This window comes from Xyrauchen texanus, chromosome 44, assembly GCF_025860055.1.
Source record: "Xyrauchen texanus isolate HMW12.3.18 chromosome 44, RBS_HiC_50CHRs, whole genome shotgun sequence".
NCBI classification, from domain to species: domain Eukaryota; kingdom Metazoa; phylum Chordata; class Actinopteri; order Cypriniformes; family Catostomidae; genus Xyrauchen; species Xyrauchen texanus.
In genome coordinates, this window is record NC_068319.1 from 11,915,386 (window position 1) to 11,937,655 (window position 22,270).

Genomic DNA, 22,270 nt, shown 5'->3' on the forward strand with positions numbered 1-22,270 from the left:
ATTTAACCACTAGTCTTATGGGTTACTTTTATGCTCACTTTTATGTGCATTATGGAGCTTAAAATGTTTGTAACCCATTCACTTGCTTTGTAAGGATCAACAAAGCTGAGATATTCTTCTAAAAATTGTCGTTTGTGATCGGCAGAAGAAAGAAAGTCATACACATTTGGGATGGCATGAGTGTGAGTAAATGATGAGAGAATGATCGTATTGGGGTGAACTATCCCTTAGTGTTATAATGTTCTTCTCTGCCTTAGCATCCATGCAGGTGCAGTCCTGATCTGTCTTGTGAAATTTCTTACTTGGCACATTTAATGTATTGTGCCAATTTCAAAAGGAATGACTGACAGTAAGGAGCCGATGTACAAGCTGTAAGCACGGCTTTCCCTTAAGCGTGCTCTGAGGGGTAATGAGAGGGAGGCACGGGCATCCTGCCAAGAGATCCCTGATGTGACCTATGACAGGAGAGTGCAAGGTGTGAATAAATCCCCACTGCAGCTTCTCTCTGTTACTGCTCAGTGTTATTTGCCTTCCTCATGAATATGGAGGGGTTTGGCTTGTGGCAGATGAAGCGAAAGGGAGAGGGGAGGAATGGGGGCGGAGACAAAAGGAGAGATGGATGAGAAGAGGAGGAGAGGGGGAGGGGCAGAAAGGAGGAGGATCATTTCGTTGGTTGCCGTAGCAATGCGCAGGCTCCGTGGAAGAGGAGAGGACAACTTGTGCTTAATGATCAGAAAACAACACTCGCAGCCTCGGCTGGCTTAGACAAGACGCAGTGGACTGGATCAGGGTACCGAGCAGCCATTACAACTCAGTGTGTGTGTGTGTGTGTGTTGTGTGTGTGAGAGTTTGTATAAGTGTGAGATGGGACTGAATGTTTCTGGTGTCATTTTATCTTGATCAGGATTTGCTCTGAGCAGCTTGGAATAGGAGGGGCTCTGTCTACCCAGAGACACAAGGAGAGATTTTTCTGCAGGTAATTTGTTCCTCCCTCTCTTTCCTCCATTACTCTTTCTCCATCCATCCATTGTTTTCCCTTTATTCCCATTCTCCATGCATCCCTTTCTGCAACTCATATAGCATGTATTTCTTAATTTTTCTGTAAATACATAATATATATATATATATATATATATATATATATATATATATATATATATATATATATATATATATATATATTAAGACATTATGGGGTTTTCTTATCAAGATGTATTTTAAAATATTTCACAATTTACACAATTTATTTTTTAAGACAAATAAAAAATCTCTTGATTATTAATAATTTCAAGGCCATGTGAAATGGCTTGAAGAAATGAGGCAGTTATCGAGGCAGTACTAATATGTGATGTTGTGTTTTATCAGCCACGCTTTTTGCGATCCGCCATATTTCCTGCCCTTATGTCTCATTACATTCATCTTATCTTGTGACATGGACGTGTTCGTATTCATATTTCTCGATTAGGTAACATCCGGTGCAAGCACCATTAATGCTTACTAGCAAATTCACTTTGGAATATAAATTCACCTTCTAAACAGTGCAATTGTGAATTATCTTTTGCCATTTATTAGAATGGTGATAAATACAGAATGCACAGCACATTTGGATTACATCATCCCCACCGGAACAGTTGCTCAATAGCAAAAGTGTTTTGTTCCATTGCCACAGTTTGTGTTCCATTGATTTATTTGAGGTCAATATGCTATTTACACTCATGCCAAATGCTTCTACCCTCTCTCCCCAGGAAGTGTGAATAAGGCGCTGCAGTGTACCACTCAAACATTGCACTGATTTATGATGTTAAGTTTTCTTTTTTAACCTGGTTTTGGCCAAAGGCAGAGAATTACAGAAAAGGGCAAATATATTGGGGACAGAACAAGGTAATTATCTTAATATGCAGACAGATACGCAAACACATACACATCGGTTGAAGTAAAGGAGTGTTGTAGCATTAGTGGTATGGCACTTTGCTGAGTCATGTAATGTTGGGGTAAAAGCTTATGCAAGCCTGTTTTAAATGGATTTTTATCCTGCAGTCTTTTAGCTTGATGTTAAGCCTGATAAAGCCTTTGGTGCTCATTCATTGAAACTGTCAAATGACAGGCCGAAAAATGCATGAATGAATTACAACTAATGGCTGGCTAGATGTTATAATTACACACAAACTGAATTTGATATAGTTTCACTTATAAATAAAGGTTTAAAGCAACAGAAGTAGAGGGGATAATTTTTTGCATTTTTAGCATGTATAGTATAATGTATACAGTGCATTCAGACCCCTTAATTTTTTCACATTTTGTTATGTAGCAGCCTTATGCTAAAATGCTTTAAATATTTTTTTCCCACATCAATCTACACTCCATACCCCATAATGAGAAAGATACAATACAAATACAAAAAAAACAGATTTTTGATTACTTTAAAACTGAAATATCCCATTGACATAAGTATTCAGACCCTTAACTCAGCACATTTGGCAGTGATTACAGCCTCAATTCTGTTTGGGTATGATGCGACAAGCTTTGCACACATGGATTTGGTATTTTCTGCCATTCTTCTCTGCAGATCCTCTCCAGCTCTGTCAGGTTGGATGGGAACCATCGGTGGACAGCCATTTTCATGTCTCTCCAGAGATGCTCGATTGGGTTCAACTCTGAGCTCTTGCTGGGCCACTCAAGGACAATCACAGAGTTATCCCTAAGCCACTCTTGCGTTGTCTTGGCTGTGTGCTTAGGGTGAACCTTTGGCCCAGTCTGAGGTCCTGAGTGCTCTGAACCAGGTTTACATTAAGGATATCTCTGTATTTTGCTGTGTTCATCTTTCCTTCAACCCTGACCAGTCCCCCAGTCCCTGCCACTGAAAAACACCCCCACAGCATAATGCTACCATCACCATGCACAATTGGGATAGTATCGCGCAGGTGATGAGCGGTGCCTGGTGTCCTCCAGACGTGGCGCTTGGAATTGAGGCCAAACAGTTCAATATATATTTTATTAGACCAGAGAATTTTGTTTCTCACAGTCTGAGAGTCCTTCCAAGTGGGCTTTCATGTGTCTTGCACTGAGGAGAGGTCCTTCTGCAAGTTTCTCCCATCTCCGCACATGATCTCTGGAGCTCAACCAAAGTGACCATCATGTACCCCGATTGCTCGGTTTGGCCAGGCGGCCAGCTCTAAGCAGAGTCCTGGTTGTTCCAAACTTCTTCCATTTCAGAATTATGGAGGCCACTGTGCTCTTTGGAAAATTCAATGCAGCCAAATTATTTTGTAGCCTTCCCCAGATCTGTGCCTCGACACAATCCTGTCTCTGAGCTCTGCAGGCAGATTCTTTGACCTCATTGCTTGATTTTTGCTCTGATATTTTCAGCTGTGAGACCTTATATAGACAGGTGCGTCCCTTTCCAATCAATTGAATTTGCCACAGGTGGACTCCAATTAAAGTGTAGAAATATCTATAAAATTATCCAGAGAAATGGGACGCACCTGAGCTAAATTTCAAGTGTCAAATCAAATGGTCTGAATACTTATGTCAATGTGATATTTCATTTGTTTTTCTTTTTAATAAATTTGCAAAGTTATAAAAAAAAACTTGTTTTTGCTTTGTCATTATGGGGTATGGAGTGTAGATTGATGTGAAAAATAATAATTTAAAGCATTTTTGCATAAGGCTGAAATGAAGGGTTCTGAATACTTTCTGAATGCACTGTATATACAATATATTGTTGTACTATATTTCTAATGTATTTTTTTATAGAAACAATCATACTGTACGTATATGTACAGTAATTTATACTATAACGATGCAATATACTCACGTATAGTATTTGTATTTTCTACAGAGAAAGGGAGAGTTGGCCTTTATACAAATTCATGTTTTTATTAAAGGCTAATGATAGCAGGAAAAATGCTAATGCACATGCTTACACATTTATTCATTGTTTAAGAGCACTCTTTGTTTGAGAATCATTATGAGCAGCACAACTGCTGTTTGACTTTGGCTGCCCTGCGGTCCCTGAATTAATTTGGAATAATCCCAGTGGTTTTGCTGAATCAACCCAATACAAATAAAAGAGAATTACTTTCACTCTGTTTGAACGAAATGCAGTCATTGGAGCGGTCATGTTCCATGCAAGTTTAGTGAAAGAGAAAGGAATTACTTTAATGAGATGTCATTTGAAAAAAAGAAAAGAAAAAAGTAGGTATTTTTAATAATCTGTCCTCTGACCTACAAGTTTTGGCATGCCTGTCATTCATTATTCATAATAAAAAAAAGGAAATATTTTCTATATTTCTCAGGGTCTAAAATAATTATAATAAAATGTTCTTAGCTCTAAGGAGTCCATTAGTATTATATAAAGTAACATTACATTTTTTATATATAATATATATTTATATTCTATATAATTATATATTTTTGAAAGGAATAGTTCACCTAAAAATGAAAATTCTGTTATCACCCTCACATTGTTCCAAACCCATATGACTTTATTCCTTATTTAACACAAAAGGAGAAATTCTGATGAATGTGCTCGTCTTTCTTTTTCATTCAATAACAATAAATGAGGACTGGACCTTTCAAGCTTAAAAAAGGATGTAAAACCATGATAATGGTATAATAAAAGCACTATTTTCCAAGACTTCTGAATAGCTTTGTGAGAGGAACAGTCCAAACTTTTGCAAATGAACAGGTTAGCTAGGTAAATTCTTTCATTTTCATAATTTTATGTCTTAGATGGTCATAGATGCCTTTGAAATGCTGGATTCCTAATGATCTAATATTTTTCTGTTTAATAAGATTGCTACTACACCGTCCATCACGTGACTGTGTGATCGAGAGGGCATCAGAATGGAGGCCCCTCTGGTGTGCCTGGATGAGGAATTTGAGGATCTAAGGATCTGCAAGATGGAGGAATATGAATCACTGCCCCCCTGCCGGCCTCACAAAACCATTCCTCTGGTCCCGTTGTGCCGCGAGGACTTCTCAGAGCTGGAGAACTTCTCTGAGATGATGAGCTTCAAATCCATGGAGGACCTTGTCAACGAGTTTGACGAGAAGCTGAACGTGTGCTTCCACAACTACAACACCAAGACAGAAGGTTTGGCACCCGTACGCAACCAATCACATGCTGAGGAAGATGAAGAGCGACTTCAAGATGAAGAGTAAGCAAGACTTTTTCTGTTCTACATCAGAACTTTCAATTTAAATGCCTTTAAGTGGAGATAATACAGATAGACATTTATGGGCAGTTAATATTCCTTTTGGAAAGGAAATGTCCTGCGTTGTGTCATGCTATACTCCTCCTAAATGTATTTCAAACTGTAATATGCAAATGATTCAAGAATTATTATGCCTATGACTTTTATGACCTAATATTATTTGAGAGACTACAGGGAATATATATTTGTACTTGTAAAAATTCATTTGTCACACAACTGGACCATTTAAAATTAACTAATGAAGTAAGTAAGTTGATTTTCTTGTTGACACAACAATGGAGGAATAATATAATATGTAATGTCATTGCACAACAAAACTATGGATACAGTATAGATATGTAGATATTTATAAATGAAATTACATAAAAACCATCCTTTATGCATCACCAGTGTCTGTCTGTGTGTATCCATGCTGTGGCCTTGAATTATTCTGCAAATTTGTATTTGCCTCAATGCTTTTGTTTGTCCTGACTTGTCTGTGCTGGCAGCCAGTCACCATTCCTCCGTCTGTTGTCAAATCTGGCCATTCACAATACAGGAATTAAAAATACTCTTTGTCTAAATATAGCATACATTTTTATTGATTTAAACTACATGATGTTGATTCAAGATCATTTATAAAGGAAAAATAACAATTGATTGGGAATGTAATGGTAAAACTATTGATGAAATTATTTTAGTTCATCCCCTGTTCAATATTTTCCAAGTTTAAAAAAAAAAATTCTCATTATTTACTCACCCTCATGCCATCCCAGATGTGTATGACTTTCGTTCATCTGCAGAACACAATGAAGATTTTTAGAAGAATATTTTAGCTCTGTAGGTCCATACAATGGAAATTAATGTTGACCGGACCTTGAAAGCTCCACAAATCATAAAAAGTCTGCATAAAAGCAATCCATATGACTCCAGTGGTTAAATCTATCAAATCCTCAAATCACTTTTTCACATTCTGTAAGTGAAAGTGGAGAATTATTTTAAAAAAGGATTGAAATATTGATATTTTTCTCACCCAAAGTGATTGCATCACTTCAGAAGATATTTGTTAATCCACTGGATTACTTTTATGATGCCTTTATGTGATTTTTGGAGCTTGAAATGTCTGGCCACCATTCACATGCATTATATAGACCTAAAGAGCTGAGATATTCTTCTAAAAAGCTTTATTTGTGTTCTGCAGAATAAAGAAAGTCATACATATCTGGGATTTAAATGATGAGAGAAATTTCATTTCCCATTCTGTCACTCACTTGACGTTGTGCCAATGTAGTGACACTAGAGGTCGCTCTTGGGAGCCCCAAACACCGCTGATCTTTGAGAAAAGTCCAATGGGAATTGGTGAATGGAATTTGCATGCCACTCCTCTGGACATAAGGGTATAAAAGGAGCTGGCTGGCAACCACTCATTCAGATTTTTTCTTCAGAGCCGTGTGGTGTTGAATCCACGAGTTCCACTGCCGTTCCATTCACATCACCATTGTATGATGTTGGATATATGGCGCATTGCAGTGGTTTCTCCTCGTGCATGTTTAGTGCAGAGTATGCCCCTGGGCACTTCAACAGCTAAAAGAGTATATATTCTGATAAAGAGTATTTTCTCTAAAACAGTGCGCACTGACAGAAAGCATCTTTTTAAAGATGCCTTTCCATCTGTGTGTAGTTCCTGGATGTGGTCACTACCTCTCCGCCTCTGACGACCATGATCGTTGCCTCATGTCTCTGGGCCATTGTCATGCTGAGACAGCTTTCGTGGATGGTTCATGTCCTCACTGTGAGAACATGACCATGGCAATGTTAGGGAGTGGTGGTGGTGGTGTAGTGGTCAAATGCACATAACTGGTAAACTGGTAATCAGAAGGTTGGTGGTTTGATACCCACAGCCACCACCATTGTGTCCTTGAGCAAGGCACTTAACTCCAGGTTGCTCCGGGGGGATTGTCCCTGTAATAAGTGCACTGTAAGTCGCTTTGGACAAAAGCGTCTGCCAAATGCATAAATGTAAATGTAAATGCAATGTTGCTGTCACGGCTTTCCTTCTTCTGGGGGGATGTCACTCCAACAGCTCCTCGCCCGGTCCTTCTGCCTGCGGGCACATGGCTGCGACGGTTAGCACTGGGGGGTGATTTGTGGACCATAATGGGTGTGGCTGTGCTGGGTTATCCCCCAAGGACCTCCCATTTTCCAGTATGCTTGTTTGCCCCGGTCGAGTTCTGGTATGAGACAGGCAGCTCAATCCAGGGTGAGTTTAATGTCTCGTTCGTGGCTCAAGAGCAGAATGAGGTTTAATTCGCAGCATCAGAGAGGTTTGCACAGTCGGACACGGAGGACTCGACTGGGTTCCCACCTTTGGGTGTGGTCGCCCAGTCCCCTGAGGCCGATGTGGTGCTGAGGGCTACACTTGCCCGGGCTGCCGCGAGTGTTGGGCTAGAGTGGAAACCTCCACCCTGGCCTGAGCCCTCGTGGCTTGATGACTGGTTCCTGGGTCCGGAACGCTGCTGACGCCCGTGCTCCGCCCTGGTTCCATTCTTTCCGGAGGTGCATAAGGAACTCACAAGTCGTGGTGGGCACCTTTTACTGCCCGGATCCGACTTTTGGGTTCTTCCACTCTCACTAACCTCGACAGTGGGACGGCCAGGGGGTACACGGAGATTTGTCATTTGGACAAGTTTCTTGTGCCCATTAAATACTTCCACCTGGCGGAATCGCCCGAGACTTCCGTCAAAGGCCTGTAAAGGCACTTTTCCACTGTACGTTATGGTTTGACTTGGCTCAACTCTACTCGCTTTACTTTTCAGAGCTTGCATTTCCACTGCAGTTAACTGCCCCCAACGGATTATAGAGTAGATCATCATAGTTGCGCCTCCTCTACTGCTGTAACATCAACTTTAACATGACACAAACTGACCAAAACAATAACACAACTGCTAGCTGTTAGCTACTAGCTCATTATGCTGCATGCATGGTGATTTTACACAAGTGTAACAGTTAAATTAGCCTGGTTATTTTAGAAGCAAGCTTCCAGTAGCTGGTCAACTAAATAAAGTGAAGCTTTCAAGCAGAGTATAGAGTTAACATAACAAATTGTACCATCCTCCATCATGGCTGAGTCCATTGCTTGCCGGTTAAGATAGCGTCCCTTTTATTTTTTACATTTTCCCTACACTGTTGGTAGATTCGGTGGTAGCCGTGTGTGGCCTACAGCTGAGACACTCCCTGAGAGACTTTTTTCGTTTTGCTCATCACTAACAAGTGGACCGTCTGCACCTCGTTTATTGACCATGGCATGGTTTTGCGCACAGCCATATCTTTTTTCACAATTCGAAAGTCGATTGAACAAATTATAATATTATCACTGTTGCTAACTTTAAAAGTAGCGGGTTGATGTTGCGGATGTTCCGGATGACCCAGGGATGAGGAGACCCACCGGAAGCCCAGAGATGGTGCACAGACCACCTCCGTCCCCTGGTGGAGGGGGGATGAGAATCCTTTGTTTCCTTTTGTGTTGATTTCGCCGCATGCAGCCCCTACTTCATCGTGCCAAAGAAAGGTGGGAGTAACCTGCGAGTGCTGAACCGGGCCTGCACAGACTCCCAAATAATGACTTGGCCCCTTCCTCGCCTGACTTAAATCCTACTGAGAACTTGTGGGCCCTTCTCAAATGTGAGAGGGAAGACAATACACCTCTTTGAATAGCATTTGGGAGCCTGTGTTTTCTGCTTCAGTGAAAGTTGATCGTGAACAGATCAAGAAACTGACAGACTCCATGTATGGAAGGCTCATGGCAGTTACTGAAAAGAAGGGTGGCTATATTGGTCAGTCAGTATTTTTGAAAGGCCAAAAATGTTATTTAATTGGCATTTTGTGTTGCTTATTTGTTGCACCTACTCTAAAAATTGAGAATAAACAATTGTGTTGAGAGAAATTATTTTTGTAATTTAGTTGCCTAATAATTGTGCAGACTAATAGTTGCCTAATAATTGTGCACACTTATATATTCCCCTGAGAAAGACAAAACTCACTTTTTCTTTGTTAAACATTCAGGTTTCAGGTTCATTAACATTTTGGATGACTGTGAGCATTGTGTTTGTTCAACAATAAAAATGAATCCTGAGGAATACAATTTGCCTAATAATTGGGCATGCAGTGTATGTTCTAATTGTGGATTTAGATTTATAACCATTCCCTCATAAAATATTATTTATTTACACTTTTGCAGATAAAATTTTATATAGTATGTAATTTTGATTTTTAGCACTATTCTTGCTCATTAAACAGATTGTTTTTTGCAGTAGGCCTAAATTCGTCGTTGATTTATGATTTGTTAGCATGTTTTCTACGCCTCCCTCTGTGATGTGTTCTCATTCCCTGTGGCTTTTGTTCTTGGCATGAATTCAGACACAAGTCTGTCCCTGTGTTAGAACTCAGCCTGTAGCTTTGCATCTGACAAAATGTAGAATCAAGCCTGCAGCAATTCTCAGTTTTTTAACTGCAGTTGATAAATATTCTAAAACACCAGTAGTGTCAGCTCTAGAATCTTACAGACTGTAAACAGAAATTAAATATCTTCAGACAATGACATATGGGTAGACAGTGAGTCTGTACCAGTTTGGCTTTGTTGCTCTGCTGGACTGGAGGCTGGTAGGGTTGCAGCATGTGCCCTCAGCAATCAGGGCACTTGTGAATGGGCACTTGTTCTTTGGATGGCTGGACAGATGCACCAAAAAAAAGTGTGGAGAGAATAATTCCAGTATGTAAATGAATAGCTAGAAGAGATAAAGAAAGCTTTGTCACTGCTTCTGTTATATAAACATGGAAAGCAGCTACTTAAAGTGAGCATCTTATACACAATGTAGCATAATGGTGCATATGCATTGGTAGACTGCTTTACCAACTGTACATTGGATCTGTCTCAAAGAACACAAGTGCCATATATATATATATATATATATATATATATATATATATATATATATATATATATATATATATGGAATTCCTTTTGTCTTAAATCTCATTTCTGTGCCACTAGCATCACCAGACTGAACAGCAACAATCATTATTGCTTTATAACATGTTTCCAGAACACTCTGACCAAACAGATATAGTCCCACCTAAAACTGATACCATTGATTGAGCCAATGTTGCTGTGTCTGGCTGGTTTGGATGCTCAAACAAAAAGAGCAATGTTTTAAAATCATCACAGAGCCACAGTATTTACACTGCAAATGGCTTACTTATAGTTGTCTCTGCATATTAAGCTGGGATAAAAGAAAGTGCATTGAAAAAATAATACATACTGTATATAGGCTTTAATTAAGACACCTTGTTAAAGAATGTTTTATTTATAATTCTGAGAAAGAATGTTCCATATGTTGTCATCCATTTCATGTTGGTTGGAACATTGTGTTCATGTTCATGCATGTGTTTTGTAGCGTGTGGGATGCTCTGACTGACAACTACATCCCCTCTTCTGTATCCAGCTGGGATGACCCCACTTCAAAAACACTGAATGGCAACCTCTCAGATCATGAGGTAAACATCCCTCTCACTGCTCTGCTTTGATGCCTTTCGCTACAGACATGATGTAAACATGATAATATGTTGTTTGAGTTTCCTGAAGAGTACTATGTACTTTAGAGGAGTTTAAGTAGTTGTAAAATAACTAAACTAAACAAAAAAGGTAAACACTACTCATTGCTGTAGTGCTGAGCTACTAGCTATTACACATTATGCAGAGTTATTGAGTTGGAAATAAATTAGCCATCTTGAAATAATTTCTATATGAAAGTACGCTTATGCAGATGCGAGCGCTTGGCAAACACAACGCACTGCCGGTTGAATATGTTTAAAGAAATAGTTCATCCAAAAATGACAATTCTCTCATCATTTACTCACCCTCATGCCATCTCAGATGTGTATGACTTTCTTTCTTTTGCAGAACACTGCACTTGGAAGATTTTTAGAAGAATATCTAGGCTCTGTAGGTCCATACAATGCAAGTAAATGGTGATCTGACATTTGAAGCTCCAAAAAACACATAAATGCCTCATAAAAACCCCTAAAGTTGTAATTATGACAGGGAAACTCAGAGATAATTTTGATACCTAGTTTCCAAGATGGGAGGAGTCCTAAACTTTTAACATGGTGAAGGAAAGTATGGTTTTTGTAGTGAATGACAGGATTTATAATTTTCTTTTAATTCATAGAAATTGTTAGCGCTTACCATTTTGGTCATATTCATTTATGTATATTGGCAACCATTACAAGTATGTTGTAAATTTTACACCAAAAAAATTGCTTGTATTTGACCAAAATTCCATTATCATCAGTAATATATGTGAAATATTTCAAAATAAAATTCCTCAAGAAATATATTTGAATGAGAGTTTTTTCCAACAACAAAGCACTTGAATGCTATGTACTCATAATTACCACTTCAGAAGTGGTAAGTAGGATAATTCCGATAGCAGATGAAGGCAGCATAAAGATATGGATGAAACCACTGGAGTCTTATAGATTACTTTTATGTTGCCTTTATTGTGCTTCAAAGGTCTGGTCACCATTCACTTGCATTGTTAGGACCAACAGAGCTGAGACATTATTCTTATAAGTTATACATATCTGGGATGTCATGAGGTGACTAAATGATTTTTGGGTGAACTATTGCTTTAACGTACATTATTATTTATGTTTAGACCCTCTATCGGTCAAGCATATTTTCACTATATGAATTTGCAGTTTTTACCAAATTTGAACTTTGGTACCACATTTGTAGCATTACAGGAGTGCAGCTTTATCCTCTAGCTTCAGGGTGTGGTGTGTATGCTATATTAATGCCAAATGTACTGCAAACACAGTGAAGTCACTCACTGCCAAAAACCTGACCTGATCTACTTCCTCTGACATTCAGCCAGAACTACTGTTACAAGCTTTGCATCAAATACACTTAGTCAAGGCATGGCTGATACTATTAAAACATTTGCAGAAGCTTTGAAAATGTCATCAGTTATAATTAACTGGCAGACAGGATTTCTGCATTTAATGGCAATGATGGCAATGATCAGTATTCCTGGCACAGAACTTTGAGCTGAGTTACATTATAAATTATGACATCATGTGAGATTACACAGTTACAATCTCAGTTAATATTTTACTTTATAATACTTGTTTTTTTTAGCAAATTATAAAGGATATTTCCTATACAATACTTTAACAACAAATTTAATTGATAGATACATACATGCCGGAAGAGCTGTCAACCATCGCACAGGGGCCATGCTAATATTTGAAAACACTTTCCTCAGCACATTTGCAAAGTGTATAATGTAACGTTATGGAGCTATTACTCATAATGCATGCCATATTGATATTGCTAATTCTTCTAATCATGTTGTGAAGCTTTTCATAACCCTCCTTTTCTTTGCTTTTAAGATACATGAAAAAGAAGAGGATGAGATGAATGAGAAAAATGCTAATTGTCTGAGTCAAGAGTCCCTTATTACAGCTGATCAGGTAAGTCTTAACTTTGCCAGCTGCCTCATTTTTTCCCCCAAATTGTTGTTTTTGATGGTAGTTTCATGTTTTTTTAAAACATTTTCGTACATTTTAAATGATAAAAATTACAGAAGATGAGGTTTTGTAATTTAATCAGGTTAACACCTGAACTGTCTAGCCCCAGAGCATTGCTATACTTAAAATAAAGTGTGCTGTTTTGAGATTACATTTAATCTTTCTATATACAGCTCTCAAGCCTATAATGCCTTGAATTTGAAGCAATACACTATTCAATTTTGTACACATAGTTTTGTAAAGACACTACACTAAAAAAATAAATAAATATAATAACAATAACAAAAATATATATTTCTTTGGCTGAACTTGATTCAATCATGGACATTGGTTCCATGTGTTTGAATTTTTAATTTTTTATTTAATTTAAAATTACTATCTAATCTCAACACAAACACTCTGTGTAGAAATTACCTAGTTTAATTTGGTAAACCCAACAAAATTAGACGTGTTAATGTAACTCAAATAAATCTCTTAATTTTTTCTATGTATTAACTAGTGTAAGTGAATGTTAACATGCTGAATACTGTACATGTTAGTTGGAAACACTACAGAGTGTAGTTTAGTAACTTTTGCTCAACAAAGTGACAAATACATTTCATGTGTGCCATCTACCAGCCCTCATCGTTCGCTCAAGTTCCACTCTTCACCATAATGGTAACCCTCAAAAGTCCTACCTAACAGAATCTCTTCAAAATCTCAATATAATAAAACATTAAACACTAGCAAGTATCCTTCTTTATATTTAATTTATCATTTACTATCCCTATGGAGTCCCATGAAAAGCATGCTGAGAAATGAAAATCCCCTGCCCAGTTTCATTAATGCTACATTAACACCACAAAACGTATTCATGTACATAGTCCCAACTCAAATGGATTAAGTAAACTTCCATTATACAAATTTAAATAGATAGAATGTAATGAAATCAAGTTGACAAAATGTACTAGAATTGTGTTGCTTTAGTTACTAGTTACAAACTAAACAAGTAGCAGGAAAAAAAAGATTTTGAGTGTATTGAAATCTGTTAAGGTGATTGAAGAGATTGTTGAGATGATGGAAAACTCGCCTGATCCCGGAGAGACAGAGGAAGAGGAGGAGGATGATATTGGTGTCTCCTCTTCTAAAAGTAGCCCTTCCCTACTGGAGGAGATCCGTATGTTGTCTCAGGCCTCCAACAGCAACTGCTCTTATGAAGGTACTCATTACATCTAATAGAAATCTATGCCGACCTCAGTGTGAATTTTAGAACTTTGCGTACTTCACAAATTGTGATTACACTAGATAATTAAAATGGGAAAAATCAAAGCAATACTGCTTTAATTGTAATTTATTGAGGGTTAGAATGAGGATAAGGCATCCTTTAAGACTACAGTCATTGGCCTATATAGTGTGAAGTCGCTGAGCAAATGTGGCATTATTATCAGAGGTAAGCATCTCTCAATCGATTATACCAGATCAAGGTCATACATTCCTGGACATGTGCCACCTCCCCAGGAATAGAGAGAGGAGTCTAATTGGGCACATTGAGGTTTCTATTTTAAAATGTGTTGTTTCAGCATTTCATCATCTCAGGGATTGAAGAAACATATCAAGTGTTTGAAATCAACGATGTTATTCTCTATAAGGCAGCAGAGGCAAATGAAAATACCTGATAGCCATTGGAAATCAGGAAATCATCTGAGGGACACTAAAGTGGAAAGTGAATGTTTTATATTATAAGGCTTATATTAACACCAGAGCTTTTTAAACTGAGGGGGGAATTTACAAATAATGAATTGTGCCCACTCTTAGCGTTGTTTAATTTCACTTGCTGTCAGCATTATTTTAGCTCCTGATTCACTTAAGGAATCATCCAAATCAGCTAATACCAAAAATACGGCAAAAAATCTGCGCTAAACTTAATTTGCATGGCACAATTTAAGTGGTAGGTTGTGGAAGAGGCAACAGAAATACTGCGATCTGGCATTTTTTAATGCAACTGTTTAGAATTGCTCCACAACTGCAATCCAGACATCTGAATTAGCTCTTTAAAAAACAGAGTGCACTGGAGTACATACAGTAGGATGGATATATGTCCAGTTATAATGCTCTTCTACATCATTTCATGAATGACTGCTTCCATGATCAATAGAAAATATACACAAATGTCTGCTTTCCACAGGCAATAAAAGCGCAACATTAATTGTGCTTAAAAGAATGACAACAAATTAATTTAGAAATGCATTGTGCATCATAATACCAGCACAGATAGCGCCTAGTTAAACTGTATTGGATGAGTCTAGTGTGTGTGTGTGTGTGTGTGTGTGTGTGTGTGTGTGTGTGTGTGTGTGTGTGTGTGTGTGTGTGTGTGTGTGTGTGTTGAAACACCAAGTTTAGTGAATTCATCGCTAAATATTTTTGTTCTTTGTCACACAGGTCTGAGGCTGATGCCAAGTTCAGCACTGCTTGACATCTTGTGTCGGATGGAGTCGGCTATACGCAAGTACTCTGAAGAATTAGTGGCTCAGCTGGCACGACGGGACGAGCTGGAGTTTGAGAAGGAGGTGAAGAACACCTTCATTTCAGCTCTAATGGAGGTCCAGAACAGGCAGAAGGAACAAAGAGACCTCAGCAAGCGCAGACGTAAGGACAAGGCCATGAGTCTGCATGGCGCCACTTACTCCGAGAAAACTGGAGGCATGCCTGTGAAGGTGATTGTTATGACGATAATGCACCATAAGTAGCTGCACGGGATGTAAATACCACAAGATCGTAGGGCTTCCATTCAGTCTCCATGCACAGACATTTTTCTATGCAGTTAATGGATCTTGCTCCATTACTCTGCACTAACAACTTACTGGAAGAGCAGAGTAAGCTTTCCCTTAGTCTGAGCAGTAGAGGCAATACTAGCTTCCTTTTACAGTAATGCAGCCGTCATTCGATTACTTGCATGCTGCGAGTTTACCTGGAGCTTTATTTGCCATGTTCTGAGTTCTGTGTCAAGTCAATCATTTTAGTCTTTTTGTACATGTTGACTAGGGTTAGTTTACATGGCAAATATTGAACCTCAAAGTATTTATACTATAATGAATCATACACTCACTGAGCACTTTATAAGGAACACTATGGTCCTAATAAAGTGTCCGACGTGGTCTTCTGCTGTTGTAGCCCATCCATCTCAAAGTTTGATGTGTTGTGCATTCTGAGATGCTATTCTGGTGGTGGTGGCGTAGTGGGCTAAAGCACAGAACAGTTAATCAGAAGGTCGCTGGTTCGATCCCCACAGCCACTACCATTCTGTCCTTGAGCAAGGCACTTAACTCCAGGTTGCTCCGGGGGGATTGTCCCTGTAATAAGTGCACTGTAAGTCGCTTTGGATAGAAGTGTCTGCCAAATGCATAAATGTAATAAATGTATTCTGCTCACTAAAATTGTACAGAGTGGTTATCTGAATTTCCGTCAGATCCTTTGAGTCAGCTCAAACCAGTCTGGCCTTTCTCAGTTGACCTCTCTTATCAATAAAGTGTTTCTGTCTGTAGAACTGCCTCACACTTTGTTTTTGGTACCATTCTGAGTAAACTCGGAGACTGTTGTGCATGAAAATCCCAGGAGATCAGCAGTTACAGAAATACTCAAACCAGCCTCTCTGACACCATCAATCATGCCACGGTTGAAATCACTGAGATCTCATTTTTTCCCCATTCCGATAGTTGATGTGAACATTAACTGAAGCTCCTGACCTGTATTTGCATTGCTGCAAATAAGTAGATGTACAGGTGTTCCTAATAAAGTGCTAAGCGAGTTTAAATGCTTTCTTGGGTTTTTAATATGTATGTTACATTTTCAATTGATTCTGGAGCCTCATTTGAGTTCATACTAGATCGTTGGGCAGTGTTTGACATGACATGTTTGCATTGTAGGATCCAATTTGAGCTGAAGCCTAACTTTATGTTTTGATGTTCTTCAGCGCTTCAGCATGGAGGGTCTGTCCAACATCCTGCAGACAGGGATCAGACAGACCTTTGGGACCCCAGGGACAGAGAGACAGGTAAGGAAAGTGTATTTCAGTTAATGCTCCAAATTTCACTGGCATTCATGTTCAGCAATATGAATTACTCAAGGATGAATTACAGTCTGTTATATATGCACCAATGGAGCTCAAGCCACAAGTCATATATTATATTTTCAAATCTAAGGATAACTTCAAAAAATCTTTAAAAGAGTTTTATTAAACAGTATTTAAGACCATGCCATGCATTTTTCAAGGACGTTTACAAAATTAATGAAATCTACTCAAATAGATCTGTAGGCAATTCACACCTGAGACATATTGATGTGTGACTCTAATTATTATTATTTTGTCTATATTCTACCCATTGACTAACCCACTTATATGTCTGCCATAGTAACACCTATATTGACACCCAACACTCACCTTTGTTGTTGCATCAAAATAATTTCTTTAAAAACAAGTAAAAATGTGATCTTACATGGATTATTTTAACAAATCCCTCCATAAAACCCAATAACAGAGGGTAACAGGCGCAGGTGACGATGAGCATGCTAGCATTAGCTTTGCTTCATGTCAGCAGCATGTAAACAATACAAATTAAACATTAACATACTGCATAGATCTTAATTTCAATAATCATCGAGCGTAACAGCGTCTTTTACTGATCTCGTATGGATTCCATTCATAGAAGCAGAAAGCATCATATTTATAGAATGCAGTCTATGCAAACAGCAGGTTCAGTGGCAGATACAAAATTCTTCAAGTATACAGACATCAAACCAACATGCCAGCATTCGCCTGAAAAATATAGCCAAACCATATATTTTATAATTGTCTATTTTCTCACGACATACTTAAGCGGTCTAAACATTAAATAAGGATTTACACAGAGTTTATATCCTACTATGGTAAGGGATGAGGAACACCTGTCATGTGATCTGATGTAAAAACCTCTTATTGGTTTATATTCTTATTACTGTTCATATATGGATCATATCTGGAGCCATCCATATTTTTCACTGATAGCGAAATTGCCCATTATGCTTAGCGTGTTCTTCCAATGCGGATGCTACAGAATTCTGCTTCACTTATTCCCATTACCAAGCACTGAAATATCACTAACTACAGTCATAAACAGTCTGTAGGCTATTTACTTAACGTAAATTATTTTCTCACTAAAGGCTGCCTGTTGACTTTTGGTTTCAACGGCAATACCTGAATAGATAAGTACACAATCACACACATTTACATGGTAAAGTTACTGGGCTCTTGCGCTCTCTACACGTGTGTGTGCGTGCGTGCGTGCGTGTGTGTGTGTAAGAGAGCGAGAGAGAATTCACGTATATGAAGATGCTAGATTTAATTACGTTTTTTGTTGAGCAGTTCAGTATGCAAACAGCCAAAGTGCGAATATTTGAGGAATCTAGAAATCCCGACTGGTCGCTTTTTAAGGTTTTTTACTAATGCTTTTTAAGGTTAGAACAAAAGAGGAAACATCTTATAATGATGTATGGTCATTATAGGTTCCATTTAAAAATCTTCAGATATTAGGCACGTAAATTTGCATTATTTCTGATTTAGAAAATGCCGTCTTCTCACGTCTTCTCTGCAGAACAACTTGGTCTCTCCCTCATTTACTTACACTCACAGCACGAGATGAGATATTAACCTCGTAAAGATGATTAATAAAACAAAGGCTTGGTTTAAATGTTTTTCACCTTTTGTTATCTTCCAAAACGACCGACAGTATTTGGAATTATCTGTCAATGTTTTTGTTTTTTTTAAAGGCAATTGACGGATAATTAGTTTAATGCAACCTCTGACTATTACATCTGGTTAGACTCGGAATGTTTCAGCATTGGCAGCTTTTGGGGGGCTAACTAATTTTCCAGTAGTTTTTAAGCCACATGTAGTATTTATAACACCATATAGCAGCGTGTAATTATCCAGACCCTTAGCTGCTCGACATCACCAGTGATGTTAGTCTAGCAGTAGCTGATAACAACAACTAAGCGGAAGTGTGGAGCATCCAAGAGGAAGTCTCTTGCCACGATTGTGCCGCCCATGGAGAAGTCAGGAAAAAGGTGGGCAGTGGCCTCTGTCTTCCTTGTTCTATAGAACACACCCTATATAAGAGTATCCGAGTCCTGTAGTGCTTTAGATTGCATACATTTCTGGCTAAAGAAATATGAAGTAAACTTATACAGATCCATCATAATGTACACACTTTCTGACACAAAGATTTAATGGAGGTTTTTTAGTGAAGACATCAAATGACAAGTATACTGGATCTTACATGATTGGAGAAGTTTTTGCAGAATTATTTCATATGTATGATACGATTATTTTGATGTTCACTTTTTACATACATTATGGAAATACATGTGTTATAACGAAGTGATCATGAAACTGCTTTCAGTCATAAAAACACAGGATTTAGAGCTTTCAAATTATGTATTGGTCTTAAAGATTTATTAATAATTTTTGTAAGTAATGTAAATAAGTACTCAGGTGGGTCTGTACAGTTTTGTTGTTTTTTTTTTTTTTTTTGGCAAAACAGCCAAAATTTAGTAATATATAATTATTTACCAACCTGTTTGTGGCCCTCTGTCTGAAACGCTCAGTTTTGGTCTCAGCACCTCATTAAAACTTCAGTGTAAACGCCTACTGTTATGATTGGCTAACATCATGCAGCCCCTTAAATTCAGCCATATTTAAAAATCAAGCGGAAGACAAAAGAACAAGCTCCAGAACATTATAAAATTACATTTTAGGGTTTACACATAACACACATCCAACACATTGCATACAACTATATTAAAATGTTCATCTCAAGCACAACCGTTAACACTCACCATAAACTATCAAAAAGTCATGGTATTTTAAATATTCATGAATAAATTGGTTTACCTTACATTTTTCGGGTCAGTGATGGTTGACAGTCGGCGGTGATGTCGCTTTGAGGCCACATGAAGTGTCGAAAGCCTGCTGGCAGGAGGTCACGGGGCAGACCCAGATGCCACGGATCGACTTACTGACATGACTGGCTGATGGACAACCTGTGCCCCCTACTGTGCCATATATTATATATTAATATATAATATTTAGATTAAAAAAATCTAAATATATGAAATTAATATATTTGTAAAAAATTATAAAAAAATTAGTTTTTAGCAATTATGAGAAAGAAAGTCAGAACAGCAAGAAAGACCATGACACTGACTTTATTTGCTCAGGCCATGATGCTTCTTTACTGAACTGTTTTTTCTTTCTTTGTGTGTGTTTAACAGTACCTAAACACAGTTATCCCATATGAGAAAAAAGGGACTCTTCCTTCTGTGGATGACTTGCAAATGCTCACAAAAAGTAAGTCTACTGAACTTCATAAGTATTTATTCTTGTCCAATCCACTTGTAAATTGAAAGGTTCTATTGTATGTGGGCTAGGCGATGTTGACATTTTTCAGTAATTCAGAAATGTTATCAATAAGCTAAATCATAACAAATACAGATTAAAAAAAGAAAGTAAACAAAGAAACTTTATTTCCAATGCCTGTTAATTCATTCTTAATTGATGCATCTTTTTCTTTTCTCAGTTCTTTATGCCATGAAGGAAGACAGTGAGAAGGTCCCAACTTTGCTGACTGAATATATATTAAAAGGTAATTCTCTTTTTTATTTGCTTTTTAGGATTCCAAGTCAAAAATGTTCCCCAAACTGAAGTATTAAAAAAAGTTTATTCTATTCCTTTTATTCTAAATCTTTTCTAGCATGGCTGTCAATTGGCATTAACACTAAAGTTCTTCTCCGTTCTCTAGTTCTGTGTCCTACTTAAAGTTCAGTGCTTGATCTGATGTTGGCAAGACTCTGGAGAGGGCAGGCCTATTCGTTCCACCTCTCTCTCTCACAGCCTTCAGGTCTCTAGCCCAGCTGCATGAGCTCCCTTATCCATAATCAGTGAGGGACCCTGAACATCTAACTAACCATCTCTTGCTTATCTGATGACCTTTGACCCCTTCTCATCTCACTGCCCTTCCAAAATTCAAGTATCCACAAGGTTCATATCACAGCGCCTGGTGCTTTTCATGTTTTCTACTATTTAGGTCACAATGGGCCAAAAGCCATATGGAACATGCAAGGGTAAACTATAATCGGTTTAACTATGATCAGGTACTATTTTTATTTTATTTTTTTTAAAGATAAGATCTTAACATAAGGCATTTTACATAATACTCGATCATTCACCATCTTCTCAAGGCACAGATGCATTGATTTGAGAGCACATTTGAAAATAATCCATCCAGAATTTTAGCTTTTTGATGTTTTAGTATTGTGGCTTCATTTTCAGCCAAGGTTGGATGAAAATACAGCATGTTTTAGTGTTCTACACTAATGCCGAGTTATAGGGATAAACCTTTTTCTTTTCTCTGTAACACTTTACAATAAGCTTCTATTCATTAACCTTATTTAATGCATTTAGCTGACAATTATTATTAATATTATTTATTGTTGCATTAATGTTAACGCATAGAAATTTTAATGCATATAAAGTATTACAATATGTAGAAATAAACATTAATAAACAAGAATAATATATGCTTTAAAAGTATTGTTCATTTTTAGTTCATGTTAACTGTTGTGTTAACTAATACTAAAGAATTTAAACTTATTGTAAAGTGTTACCCTCTTCTCATTTTGGGTAACCTGAAAATGTAATTTTTCAGTTCTTTATTATGTAATTTCTTTGACAATGCATCATTTGTTTGATTAAACCATTTTTAATTAACATTAACTGTCATTCAAGCCTTGTGCTTACATCTTTATTGTATGCATTTTTTATTTACTTAAGGGACATGGAGGAATGTGAAGTATTGCTGAGTTATAGTTCCAATAAATGTCAAACAACCCTGTGAAAGCCTGAATGACTGTTTGATTGCAACACCTCAATATACCACTAGAGGTCAGTCATATACAGATTAATGCAGTTCATAGTATAATAACAAGTTTTATGTGCTAGTTTAAATGCGTACACACTGCCAGCGACATACCATTCATTTTCAATGCGAGCACAGCGACTTCCGGCGACACGAGCTGTCGCGACCGTTGGCGCTAGATGTGGGCGTGTCCAGCGACGCGACAAAGTTGAGAAAAGTTCAACTTTGGAGCGACTAACGGAAGCGACAGCCAATAGGAGAGACGACGGGAGAGCTCACGTGATCCTTCTCTCTCTCTCTCTCTCTCTCTCTCTCTCTCTCTCTCTCTCTCTCTCTCTCCTGCAGTAACGGAAAGATGAATGAAAGGCTAATTCTTGCTGTTAGAAATTTTCCAGTGCTCTATGATATGTCTCTTCCCACGTACAAGGACATTTTAAAGAAAAATACTGCGTGGAAAGGTGTATCTGAGATCGCGGGGATTTTATGGACCCAGACAGACCGACATTTGCATTTTCTCCGCAGATAAACAGCCACTCTGGCAAACAGCACGCCTTGTTT

At 37.9% G+C, this 22,270-nt stretch overlaps 1 protein-coding gene across 3 annotated transcripts; it reads left to right on the forward strand.

Annotated features, from left to right (window-relative positions):
* The first annotated feature begins 653 nt into the window (after positions 1-653).
* On the forward strand, positions 654-21,690 carry LOC127637080 (fasciculation and elongation protein zeta-1-like). Of its 3 annotated transcripts, XM_052117989.1 has the most exons (12): positions 654-790; positions 905-976; positions 1,746-1,881; positions 4,795-5,159; positions 10,649-10,748; positions 12,648-12,728; positions 13,818-13,983; positions 15,204-15,478; positions 16,735-16,815; positions 20,070-20,145; positions 20,375-20,440; positions 20,597-21,690. In XM_052117989.1, the coding sequence occupies exons 4-12, from the start codon at positions 4,846-4,848 to the stop codon at positions 20,611-20,613; spliced, it is 1,176 nt and encodes a 391-aa protein (XP_051973949.1). In that variant the 5' UTR covers positions 654-790; positions 905-976; positions 1,746-1,881; positions 4,795-4,845; the 3' UTR covers positions 20,614-21,690. The 3 variants fall into 3 exon arrangements, with proteins under 3 accessions (XP_051973949.1, XP_051973950.1, XP_051973951.1); XM_052117990.1 differs by lacking the exon at positions 1,746-1,881; XM_052117991.1 differs by having other exon boundaries at positions 721-976; positions 10,697-10,748.
* The last annotated feature ends 580 nt before the right edge of the window (positions 21,691-22,270 follow it).